General features: G+C 40.2%; 2 protein-coding genes across 7 annotated transcripts in view; one reads left to right on the plus strand and one right to left on the minus strand.

Moving 5' to 3' along the window:
• Nucleotides 1-11: 11 nt before the first annotated feature.
• Nucleotides 12-6405, plus strand: NDUFAF7 (NADH:ubiquinone oxidoreductase complex assembly factor 7). Of its 2 annotated transcripts, XM_031599883.2 has the most exons (9): nt 12-265; nt 336-410; nt 1160-1270; nt 2211-2421; nt 2918-2976; nt 3679-3792; nt 4570-4713; nt 4988-5161; nt 5546-6405. In XM_031599883.2, the coding sequence occupies exons 1-9, from the start codon at nt 35-37 to the stop codon at nt 5756-5758; spliced, it is 1332 nt and encodes a 443-aa protein (XP_031455743.2). In that variant the 5' UTR covers nt 12-34; the 3' UTR covers nt 5759-6405. The 2 variants fall into 2 exon arrangements, with proteins under 2 accessions (XP_031455743.2, XP_089991424.1); XM_090135298.1 differs by lacking the exons at nt 12-265; nt 336-410 and adding an exon at nt 417-1047.
• A 96-nt stretch (nt 6406-6501) lies between these two features.
• The window catches only part of PRKD3 (protein kinase D3), a 44553-nt gene continuing 38908 nt past the window's right edge, over nt 6502-12146 (minus strand). For 4 of the 5 annotated variants that reach the window (XM_090135293.1, XM_090135292.1, XM_090135291.1 and 1 more), the window contains exons 16-19: nt 11987-12085; nt 11524-11791; nt 10493-10578; nt 7065-9719 (exon numbers count right to left, since the gene is read on the minus strand). In XM_090135293.1, the coding sequence (XP_089991419.1) occupies nt 9546-9719; nt 10493-10578; nt 11524-11791; nt 11987-12085 (627 nt within the window). In that variant the 3' untranslated portion in view covers nt 7065-9545. Of the gene's footprint in view, nt 9720-10492; nt 10579-11523; nt 11792-11986; nt 12086-12146 lie in introns of all 5 variants that reach the window. The other variant, XR_004166896.2, reaches the window with a different exon arrangement.

A 12146-nucleotide genomic window follows, 5' to 3' on the forward strand; every position in this document is an offset into this window, starting at 1 on the left:
CGCGACGGAGCGGCCGGCGGTGCCGCAGCCCGTCATGCCGCTGCCGCCGGCGTGCCGCGCGCTCCTGGCCGCGGCCCCGCGCCTCGCCGGCCGCCGTCGGCTCCCCTCGTCTCTCCTAGCGCCGTTGGCGGCGCGGCTCCGTTCGCGCGCGGGAGGCGAGGAGGAGGCCGGCGGAGTGCTGCAGCATCTGCTGCTGAAGCTGCGCGCCGCCGGGCCGGTGACGGTGGCGGAGTACATGCGGGAAGCGCTCACCAACCCCGGGCAGGTGCGGCGGGGCCGGGCGGGGGCCGAGCCGAGCGCTGCGGCCCTTCGGCGCTCATCTCCTCCCCCCGCAGGGCTACTACACGCGGCGCGGCGGCGTCGGAGAGGACTTCGTCACCTCGCCGGAGATCAGCCAGATATTTGGAGAGGTGACGCGCGGCCCTCGCGTTCCGCTCGGCGACGCTTAGGTTTCGTTCCGTTGGAAGGCGCTCGCCGAAAGATTGGAGGCTGCGTCTCCACTGCCGCGTTGCGTTTTGGGTCAAAAAGTCCATTGAGGCCCTGAGGGAAGGGCAGCGAAGGTGTGAGGGATCCGGAGCGCAGGCGTTAGTTAGGGGGCATGGCTGAGAGAACTGGGGCGGTTCAGTCTGGAGACGGGGACACCCAGGGGAGACCTTATCTACGGCAACCTGAAAGAAGGTTGTGGTGAGGTGGGGTCGGCCTCTTCCTCTGGGTAACAGCGATAGGATGAGAGGTGGAGGCCTTAAGTTGTGCCAGGAGAAGTTCAGGTTGGATATTAGGAAAAACTGATTGAAAAGAGGGGTGAGGCAGTGGCACAGGCTGCCCAGGGAGGTGGTGCAGCCACCGTCCATGGAAGGTGTTCAGGAGCGGTGGATGCGGCACTGTGGGATGTGGGGATGGGTTGGTGGCTGGACTAGATGATTGTCACAGTCTTTTCAGCCTTAATGAGTCTCTGATTCTATGAAAGAGGACCTGGTCTGGGAGAGCGGCTTGTTTTTGCAGGAGACTGGGAAGCCCTTTCTGGTTATAAAGTTTGGGACACCATCTGTAAGTTCTGAGAGAACGTTTTGCCACTCCTGGCTATTACCAGGCAGAAGGCAGGTGTCACTTTCCACAGATTCTGGAGTTAAAGTGTATCTCTTTGTGTTGTTTCTGTCAGTTAATAGGAATATGGTACATTAGTGAGTGGATGGCCATGGGCAAACAGAATGCGTTCCAGCTGGTGGAACTGGGCCCTGGGACAGGCACCCTCACAGACGATATATTGCGGGTAGGTGAACCGTAATGCTCCCTATTTCTGGCCTTATTCAGTGGCTACACTGTGATCTAAAGAAGTAAGATTCTGCTGGAGTTTAAAGTTCTTTAGTAGCCATATCACTGCAGTCAGATTTGCAGCATTGACTCTAACTAAAACACACGCTTGTCTGTACTGTTTAGAGAAGGGTCCGGGCTTCTGTACGAACAGCAGGACAATGCAGGCACACATGTAACCACACAAACACTGCTTGACAGGGAGGGCAGGAATATTCCATCACAGCTTATGTATGAGAATATATTATCCAGGCTCGCATAAGTGTGAGGCCTCAGTGCCTGCAACAGCAGGGAGCAGAGAGGACAAGTGCAGGAATGAATCCGTGCTGGGTTCCTCCAGGTTTTCAGGGGCTTATTGGGTTTCTTGCTTGAGTTAATCCTCCTTGTTCTTATACTGGAGCATGGCTATCAAGTAATTAACATACTAGTAATTCAAAAACACACTGATAATGGGATTTAGTATCTCAGAAGTTTCAGATTTATGTGTTAATGATAAAAGTCTGCACAGGGAAATATGTAATATTGAACATGTTTTGCTTATGCTGTTTGGGAAAACGGAGCTGTTTTTCTTTCAGTGCTAAATGCTCTACAGATATTAGAGAAGTTAATTTAAAAGAGTTGGAGCTTTAAAGTGATTAACATTTCATGTCCTTATTATTATAAATGTATGTTATAGTCCTCCAACTCTGTTAGAACTGTAGCAGCTTTTATTATATTCTATTATATTATTTTGTTTTCCTTCTGGAGAAGCAAAATGCAGTCTTGTTAACTGAGAGCGTTTTAGTGAATGAAAGCTAATTCAGTCTTATCCTTAACCCTTAATTACATCATGTTTATTCTTTACTCTTGAAGGTATACAGAATATGACTGTACCTTATAGAACTTCTCTGCCTTTGCAGGTCTTCAACCAGCTTGCCTCTTTACTTAGTAAATGTGACGTCTCTGTTCATCTGGTAGAAGTAAGTCCTAAACTCAGTGCAATCCAAGCAGAGATGCTGACAGGAGGAAAGGTGCAGTCAAACCCTGAGAACAAATCTGCATACATGAAAGGCATTAGCAAGACTGGAATTCCCATTTACTGGTACAGAGACATTCAGGATGTACCGCAAGGTAACGGGCTTGAACATCCTGTTACAGCGATAACCAAGGACAGCTCTGCTAACCTTCCTCGTGGATAAAAAAAAAGGCAGTTATGCAAGAATTAGGAGCTAGTATGTATGAATCCAAGGCAGGTACTTAAGCTTATTAATGAGAATCATAACTTCAGTTTGGGATAGCTACCCAATTTCATATTTCATTCCGAATTTTTCTTCACCTGAGAAACCATTGAGTGTTTTTGCCTAAATAATGGCACAGGAACTACAATAGTCCTTTCATGAGATACAGATCTTAAAACAAACAAACAAAAAAAACAACAACTATGCACTGGAAACTATAGCTAGCTGTAGAAATGTTGCCTTTAATGTATCCTAGCTGGGAATAATAATTATTTCACAGTGCCATTAACTAGCATAATGCTTTAGACATTTTAAAAAAATAATAATTTTTAATTTTTAATCTAATTTAATGTTTGATTTTTTTTTTTTTTTTTTTAACCTTCCTCCAGGTTACAGTTTTTACTTAGCGCATGAGTTTCTGGATGCCCTGCCAATACATAAGTTTCAGGTATAGCAAGAAGAATACAGTAAATGTGACTGTATACTTAATGACCTTTTCTCTTTGGAGAAGAATAGAGTGATGGTAACAAACCAGACACATGCATTGGCTATGGTGATGAAATGTTTCTAACTAAGCTTGGACAAATAAGGCTTTAATTCACTTGACAGCTGTAAAGTTAGCAATTGTTCTTGTATGGAGAAAACTCTTTAGAAATCTAAAGACTTCTTTTTGCTTAGACAAGTCATTTTTTTTTCTTCATTTCCTACACAACATGAATAAGGTTTCTAGTTCAGCACTATTTTGTGTACCACTAGCAGCAATGTGAATAGCTAAATGAAGTCTAGATGCGATTCAGAAGAAACTTTCAACTTCACTTTCAGAATATTTATGAAAAATTATTGCTAGAATAATTTTATTTTAGTAAGTTAAACAGTGAATTGTCAAAAGAATTATTCTCAACAGCACCATTTATTCCTTTTAATTCAACCTGGACTTAGTAAATCTACTGACCAGTTTCTATCACACACTTTTCAAAGGCAGTCACTGAAATTAATTAGCAACAAGTAACTTATAACAAGTAAATTAATTGCACATTATGTTCTTAATTAGAACTTTTGAGAAAACGATTGGCAGAGTAGTTCAGTCAACGAAACAAGATACTGTGCACCTATTAGAGTGTAAAATGAGTACTCTGGGTTAATTAAACAGAGAACAGAGAAAGGCTGGCATGAAGTGTTGGTTGATATAGATCCAGAAGTCCCTGACCAGCTGCGCTTTGTCCTGTCACCATCCAGGACCCCTGCAACAGAAAACTTTATTCAGGTAAGGTTACACCTGTCAGAGTTTGTATAGGTCATTACTGTCTCTTTAAAGTCACATATCACCTCTCAGTTACTTTGACAGGAAGATGATGCCTCTCCATCCATCAGTGACTAAGCACAGCTTACAGTTCTTACTTTACAAAGCTTCCACCAGCATTAAACCTTGTGTGCTTTGAAAGTATAGCACAACAATAAACATGTACATCAAGTTTAGCAGAATCGGGTCTTAGATGTTTTATGGATGCAGCAAGCAGTTCTGTGTTGGGTTTGTCACATCACCCTCTCAACACTGGCTCTACCTAAGCCAGGCTCTCAGCCTTCTGTGTACATACTCACTAGGTACACATGCCATACTGATGTTTAACAGCAGGTGTCTAAGACTTTTTCTCTCTAAAATTCACTGGATTCTTAATTGAGATTAAAACCAACTGCAAGATTTAACACAAAGGTTTTTCTGAAGTGTATGCGTGGCTGTAGTGTTGTTTCTAATTTTTATTACCACAGTAATGCAGTTCCACTCTATGCAGGTATTCTCATTTGTTACAAAACGTCATTCCAGTGAGTAGGCTGTACAGGAGATGAAAGAAATTGAGAACTTGGAAAACTCTAATTGAAAGAGAGACCATTAGCAAAAACTAGCTCAAGCTATAGGTAGCCTGGACTGTACCCCTGTATCTCTGTGCCCAGTGATGAGTGACAACAAGACACGTGTGGAATACTCTTGCCCTGTACTTTTTTTTGCTAATACAGGTATTTTGGTCTTTGAACTCTGCACTAGCCTGAAGAAACACGAGATCATGTGGAAGTATGTCCTGAGGCTGGCGTCCTCATCCAGAGGCTTGCCTGTCGTATAGAAAAGGATGGTGGGGCTGCACTGATTGCTGATTATGGTCACGATGGAACAAAAACTGACACGTTCCGAGTAAGTCCAGAAGTACTATGCTAAAATACTCCATTATCTTTTCTTTCTCCCTTGGATCATTTAAGTTCTGGTGCAAAAAAAAAAAATTAGTTGGACATTATAACAGAAAACTGTACTGTTGCCACAGCTATAAAATAGTGTAATTGAGTTCTCATTTAATCAGTTCCTTTCAGGGTTTCTGTCTGGTAGGAAGCATAACTTGAGCCCCTGCTACACTTACATCTTTGATAGCCAGGAATACACCTGAGTGTAATCTTGCAATTTAATTTTTCAGGGTTTCCGGAATCACAAACTTCATGATGTACTGAAAGCGCCAGGTACAGCAGACCTGACAGCAGATGTTGATTTCAGTTATCTTCGAAAGATGGCAGAGGGAAGAACAGCAACTTTGGGCCCCATAAAACAACGAGAGTTTTTAAAAAACATGGGCATTGACCTCCGATTGCAGGTACAATAGTGTTTGCAGTATATAGTGCACTCCTCATCCACTGGCAGCACTCTCAAGCAGCAAGAGAGCTGCTTTACAATCAGAATCTTATTAAAAGTTGTTAAAAAATGACTTGTTGGTCTGAGGTAGCATAGAGTTGCCTCCCTTAGATATATATTACTTTGGAGCCCTCAAAGTGAACTCATCATACTCCTTCTAGGAGTATTTAATGCAAAACTTTGGTATGTACTTACTGTGCGAGTTCCACCAGTGCTCACCTGTTCTACTGAACATTATGGGACTGTTACACTAGGGCAGATGGAAGGATGCAAGGGCAGATTACAGGTATGAGGGAATGTATAGGGAAGCAGGAAAGGCTACAGCCTACCTTCTTTTTCTTTTTAGGTGCTCTTGCAGAATTCACGCGACTCGGCAACTCATGAGCAATTGCTCCACAGCTTTGATATGTTGATGAACCCTAAGAAAATGGGAGACTGTTTTCATTTTTTTGCCTTACTGCCTTATCACAGAGTTGTACGTCCTACAAAGAAAGATAATCCACAATCCAAATCTCCCCTACCACCTGTTGCTGGATTTAGTGAACTCTCACTGAAGTAAGTTCAGTCACAAATAATTTCAATTACTGTACTGAGATGTGTAACAGTGGTAACTTTCAGCAGCAACCTATTAAATAAAAAAAAAAAATTTAAAGTTAAAGCAATCAAGTCCTGTGCATTTTATATTTTCATGTACTAAATGTTTTGCAATAGTAAGCAGTAAGGTAACAACTAAACATTTTGATTTATCTTTAAACTGAAGGAACCTGAAATGTCACACTTTTTCCAGGCAATTTTCCTCTTACCAACCAGTCTCATACCAACCTACATTCCAGAGCCTAGGCATGTTTTGAAAGAGAGTGCTTTCAGAGCACATCTGTTGCAACACAGTGTTCTTACTCACTGACCGACTTAAACCATAGGTGTAGATATCAGGAAATCAGTGCACACTGATCTGAGAATGAACATCGTTTCAGGGTCTTACTACTGAGCTGAGAGTAATACTGTGTAGAGGAATCAAGTTAAAACTTGTCTATCAGATCATGTTTGTCACTGACGTTAGCTGCACGCAGCTGAGGTACTCACTCAAAACAACATGCCTTGGCATCTTTGAAGATGTTTTTATAAGAATGGTAATAGGAAGCATGCAAAGAAGTTATTTGTCAGAAAGCAACTGCTAACGGAATTCCCACAACAGAGTATATCTAATGCCAGACTGGTTCACCAACAAGAAAGTATGAAGAAGCTTCTAAGAAAAGTTTACAGGAGAAAGAGTTCATATAAATACAAGGAACAAGTCTGATAGGGAAATAAATTTTATTTTCAAGCTTATCAGAGGATATTTACAAACAATTGGATGTATAAAAATATAAAAGTACTTGACAGTGTCCATTTGAGGCTATAAAATTTTACATGAGCTTTTTTTCTAGCATCATCATAGCAATGTTGAATGCAACTTAATTCATCTAGGGGTAAGGATATTAAACACTATAACCTACTGCTGTCAAAGTTTGCAGTAAGGGTAGAAAAAAGGGAATAAAGAAATTCAGCTATTTTTGCTACTCAATGAAAAACGTTTATTTATAATGCATGTCTGATTTTTTTGGTTCCTCAGCTGCCAGCTTGTGGCTTCCATTGTCTGGCCCCTAAGTCTGCATATGTGCATGTATCATCAGGCAAACCACTCCAAAGGCTAACAGCATTCTTTTTAATACAAGTTAAGAATAAATAGCTAATATAATTTTTATTTTTTTTGCAGCACAAAGCAGACTTCTTGGGGAGAGACATCAGTCAGGCCTTATTTCTTACTGTAACCCCTTCCTCTCTTGTGTTGTGCTTTTCAAGCAACCAAGCTGGCTTTTTTTCTCCCTTTAAAAAAAAAAAAAAAAAAAACAATAGACAGTGACAACTCAAGTTTAAAATCGAAAGCTTAAAACCAGACTGTATTTATATTATTACAGCTGGAATGGAAGATAGCAATGGCTTCACTGAAACTTAGTCAGTTGGGTGGTGGAAGTTAGAGGGGGGGAAAAAAAAAAAAAGAAAGATTGCTTCCCTTGCCACGCCTGAGCCAATACTAGACTACCAACTTCATATGTGATTGTTCTGTTTCCAAAGATTAAAAAAATAGTGCCTCTTGAAGAAGAATCAGTCCCAAAACCTCACCTAAGCAGGAGAGCAAGGTTAAGGGTCAAATTCTGCCCTTTTCAGATTCCTTTACACTGCTTTGACTGCATGAAAGTGAAAGAATGACCTCCCCCAGCGCAGGAGTGGCACAGTCTCCCATCAGGCTCATCCCTGCACAAACCTGAGAATAATGTGCTAGGAGAAAGGATGCATGATGGTAGGAAGGCAGAAATACTCCAGAAATACTCTGCCTACTGGTAGCTGTAGCAAACTGCTGTGTAGATTCAATCAAGTTTTTTCTGCAAAGTTAGGTGTATTTTAACAGGGAAGCCAGACTTCAGCTTTAAATTACTTAGATACTTGTAAAACAACTGCAGTTATACTAAGGGCAACTGGAAAAGTAAAGGGACATTCAGAACTCAAGCCTGCCCACATATACACTTCTGCAGCTGCCACTGACCTTATTACCAGTTTACTGTCACTGCAGGCAGATCCCAGCACCAAAACACCTTGGTAAAGTTCTGTGATATCTAACAGCTTAGAGTAAATCCGCTCACCTGTTTCCTTACCTGAACAACACTAGGAGGAAAAAAAAAAGAAATATCTCTCTACATACACACAAAAAAAATTGTAGGAGAGAAAGGAGCTACTTCAAAGCACCCCCCCACCTTTGCAGTTCAAGTCTATATAAGTGTTAAGGTATTTTCAGTTGCACTTACGTAGCTTGGCATATCAGAGATGTGTAGAGCCACCCAGCACCTTCCACAGCAGCACAACGCAGCTGATCCACACAAAAGGAAATCTTTTCTTCCCACTTTTTTTAATAGGTGAGAAGAAAAAACACCCTCTTCCATCTGCATTTAGTACTCAAGGTCTCAAACTTCCCTGAAATACAGTCAATTTTAACTATGCTCCTAGGGAATCATTTCCAAAGAATATTACTGCTTCCTCTTTTGTGCCAAGGTCCAGTAAATAGTTGGGAATCCATCAACTGGGGCATCTGCAAAAAAAACTGAATTAGGGAGTGGTTTTGGACTCTCCATTCAGCTCAAAACAGTTCTGAGCACAACAGGGAGAGAAGAGGCTGCAGGTAAAGATTGCAAGGAAGGGAAAGCCCTTTCTCTTCCAGTCTAGCTGCCGTGGTGGAAGCAACAGGTGATTTTGTCATATCCAAGTATGGAACAGAATTAAGATACAAGCTAGCAAGCTACAAACTATTCCTGATGTTAGTTGAGGGAGCCTTAAAAAATTAGAAAAATACTAGAAAATTTAAAAACATCATTATTCCAAACAACAGAAGAAAGCTGCATATGTTTTTCCCTATTTTTCCACATCTTTCTGCTATAAACTTTTTCCAGAGAGAAAGGATAAGCTACATCAAGTCTTGTGCTCTCTGCACTACTGATGTAGTTTTAAGGCAAAATACCTTTGGTGTGTATCAATGACACGCATCAGCCTTGCATAGCAACACAATACTGTGGCTTATTGCTCTGTTTTACCAGACAAAATATAGGATGAGCACAGCTCTGATTGTCGTCTTTTCAGATTGTCAGCCAGCATTTCAAGAGGAATGTAAGAAGTTGCATGTTTTCTCTTTCTTTTTTGGTATCTGGAAGAAGTTCAGTTAGGCCAAAGACAGACACACCCAACTGTCTTAAGAGCAGCAAATTACTCCTTCACCTATGAAGCCATATTCAACCTTGAACTGCCATGTTTTTCTATTAGCTAATGTATTCTGCACTGATTTCCTTTTACAATCTCTTTTCACAATGCACAGTCTAAGAAACAGGAGATGTATCTAAGTAACAAAAAACAGTTCTCTATGGCCTAGTAAATAGGGATAAATAGGGATTAGAAAACCATTACAAAATTCTTACTGTGTAGGCTACAAAAAAAAAAAAAGAAAAAAAGAAAACCTTGAAAAACGCAAAGCATTCTATCTGTACACATCAGACTTCAGTAATGGCCTTGTAGCCATACAGCTGCGTGCAGCGTTACCCAATGGGCTTATCCCACTGTCCAATAACCATTCATAGTTTAGGTCAGAGCTGGAAGAAAGCTTGTCGGATGACAGTCTATTCCCACGTCAACACAGGATCCTCTGAGGCTCTGTACACTGAACTACATTAAAGCATTCAGAAAGAGCGACAATTGTTCCAAAACTTATCTTCAATTTCTGTCTGGAGTGTCGGCCCTTGCTGCAGTTTAGCAATATGACTAAATCAAGGGTCCTCTTCCATGTCATCTGGATTCGGAGCCATAATAAAATGCTGGGGGTATTCAAGGTTGTGTTCATACGCATGTTCCTTCCAGCGTGCATCATCACTCTCATGGGTAATGTAACGCTCTCCAATGCGTGTTTCAAACTCTCTGAGGTCAAGCCAAGTCTGATAATCCTAAGGAGCAGAAGAGTTAATGAAGCAGTTCAAGAAACAGCAGCCTTATATTTCCAAAGATAAATTCAGCAATTTGTCTCTTTTAATATAAATAACAACAAGATAAAACCAACAGGACAGAGTACAACAAAAAAAGAAAGGTTCCAAATTAAGTAGGCTAGTTCCCAAGGCTGTAGCATTAGAAATCATGAAGACTGCTAGAAGACAGATAAGAGAGTTTTATTATAAAACTAACTGTACTACTATTTATATGTATACATACATAAAGTGATACTGGTTCCAGTACTGTTTGTACTGTTTATTTAATTGGATTTTCCCCTTAATGTCTTCTAAGTTGTACAATGTCTTTTAGGTTACTTATTACATTCTATTTCAAACAGTTCTCTTCTAAAATAGCTATAAACTACAGCACCCCCTAGTTTGTGAGTCATCTTTAGCACTGAACAACGTGTGTCTGTGCTGTTCTCATTGAGACTCCACACATTCATCACTGCCTCTATTCAGAAGCAACAGAAAAGTGGAACTCCATGTTAGCATCAGGCAGTGAATAAGACGGAAGGGGAGAGCAATGAACAATTTTTCCTTTGGAGTGAAAACCACTAAGAAATGGGCAGAGTAATGAAGCATGTAAAATATTAAGCCAAAACCAGAAATACTGCATGAGTGTTTCTTTACAACCTTTACTAGTAGTTTTACTAAGCTTGTGAAGGATTTCATACAAACAATTGTTATTTGTCCATTATAAGCATAGGGATGAAGACACATCATTTTACCTGTAACCACGGGTGACTAAGGGATTTGTCAACACTGAAACGCTTCCTCATCTTGACTTGAAGCAAATTGTTTATTAAATCAATGGCTAACAATGAGAAACAGAAAAAAATATATTGTTTGAATATTAATCACATCTTCCACATGCTGCAGTGAAAGTGAATTGTGCATACACTACTGAACTCTTCTAAAGTGAATCAAGCCCCTGAATTTTATTCGTGGCTTTGCTTATATTAAATTAGGCTACAAAATAGGCATGGGGAGGTTTGTTTTTAATGTTGTTTTTTTTTCCTTTGACAGAAACAATAAAAGCTTTATTATATTACCTGTTAAAATTTCAGTAATTCTCAGAAGTGTTTAAGTAAAGCTTGAGCATAATCCTGTGTTGCAACATGACGAAGGTAATTACACTATTTGTGTAATTTTTTGTGTGTCCTTTCACACTTAGCTGTGTGTTAATCATATAATCATGCTTGTGTGATCATATAGTCATGTTTATATGATTAACAAAGTTGGCATTAGAAAGTTCTGAAGACCAACCTCATACATTTCCAGACTGTTCAGATCTGAATAATACAGATCCAGGTTTTGCTTTACTTATTAATGTACAAAACAAAATTCCATATTCAACTTTGAACCATTTCTGTAATGATATCATCGTTTAGATAAAGTAGGTTTTATGACATCAGTGTTCAGCAAATACTCAGGCAAGATCTAACTTTTCATTGGGATTTCTGAGGAATTTGAGGTTATTTATCCCACTCTCTATGAATGCAATCAAGTCATTACATCAGTTTTTCCCCCACAAAATCTTCTGGCTCCTTCTTTTCTGAAAACGATCCAAGACACTGTATTTAACATTTCACCTTTCCTATGTCTATGCCAGCTCACATTTAGCCATTTTGGCATAGCCTACAAAACCCAAACTACTCAAGATTTTTGCATTGCTCTCTCAATGAACCTTGTGGTTTAAGCACTTGGATGCACTATCTATGCATGAAGATGTTCTAATAAAGAAAGTTCATTTCTTTACCTTCACTAGAGATTTCCTTCCAAGGATTGGGTGGGTACATAAATGCTGCATTTTGAATCTGATCATTTATATCCTCATCTTCGTTAAATGGGAATGTACCACTAAGGCTCACATAGACAATAACTCCAACAGACCACATGTCTAGGGAGCGGTTGTAACCTTTACTCCTGAGCACTTCAGGGGCAAGATAAGCAGGTGTCCCCACCACAGAACGCCTGAAAGATTTTTCACCAATGATACGTGCAAAGCCAAAATCACACAGCTTCACCTGCAAAAGAAATGTATTTTTAAACTGAGAAATCTCTGGCTGATCTCCCAAGTGCACTACTGAGCAAAACCAGGGTGGTACTTAGTTCTATTCCTGTCATCGTTTAAATATCGTATGCACCAAAACGGAGACCAAAAAAAAAAACCACCAAAAACCACAAAGTGAGGAAATGAGTATTTCTTAGTCTTCACTTACTTGAGGGAATGGCTCTGCTGATGCTAGTAGTACATTTTCTGGTTTTAAATCACAGTGCACAATATTCTTGAAGTGTAAATTCCTCAAAGCAACAAGTATCTATAGAAAAAAAAGAAAATTTTCATAACTATTTAAATAGATCAAAAGCATCAAAATCCAC

Source organism: Phasianus colchicus, chromosome 2 (assembly GCF_987193195.1).
Source record: "Phasianus colchicus chromosome 2, bPhaCol1.hap1.1, whole genome shotgun sequence".
Classification (NCBI taxonomy): Eukaryota; Metazoa; Chordata; class Aves; order Galliformes; family Phasianidae; genus Phasianus; species Phasianus colchicus.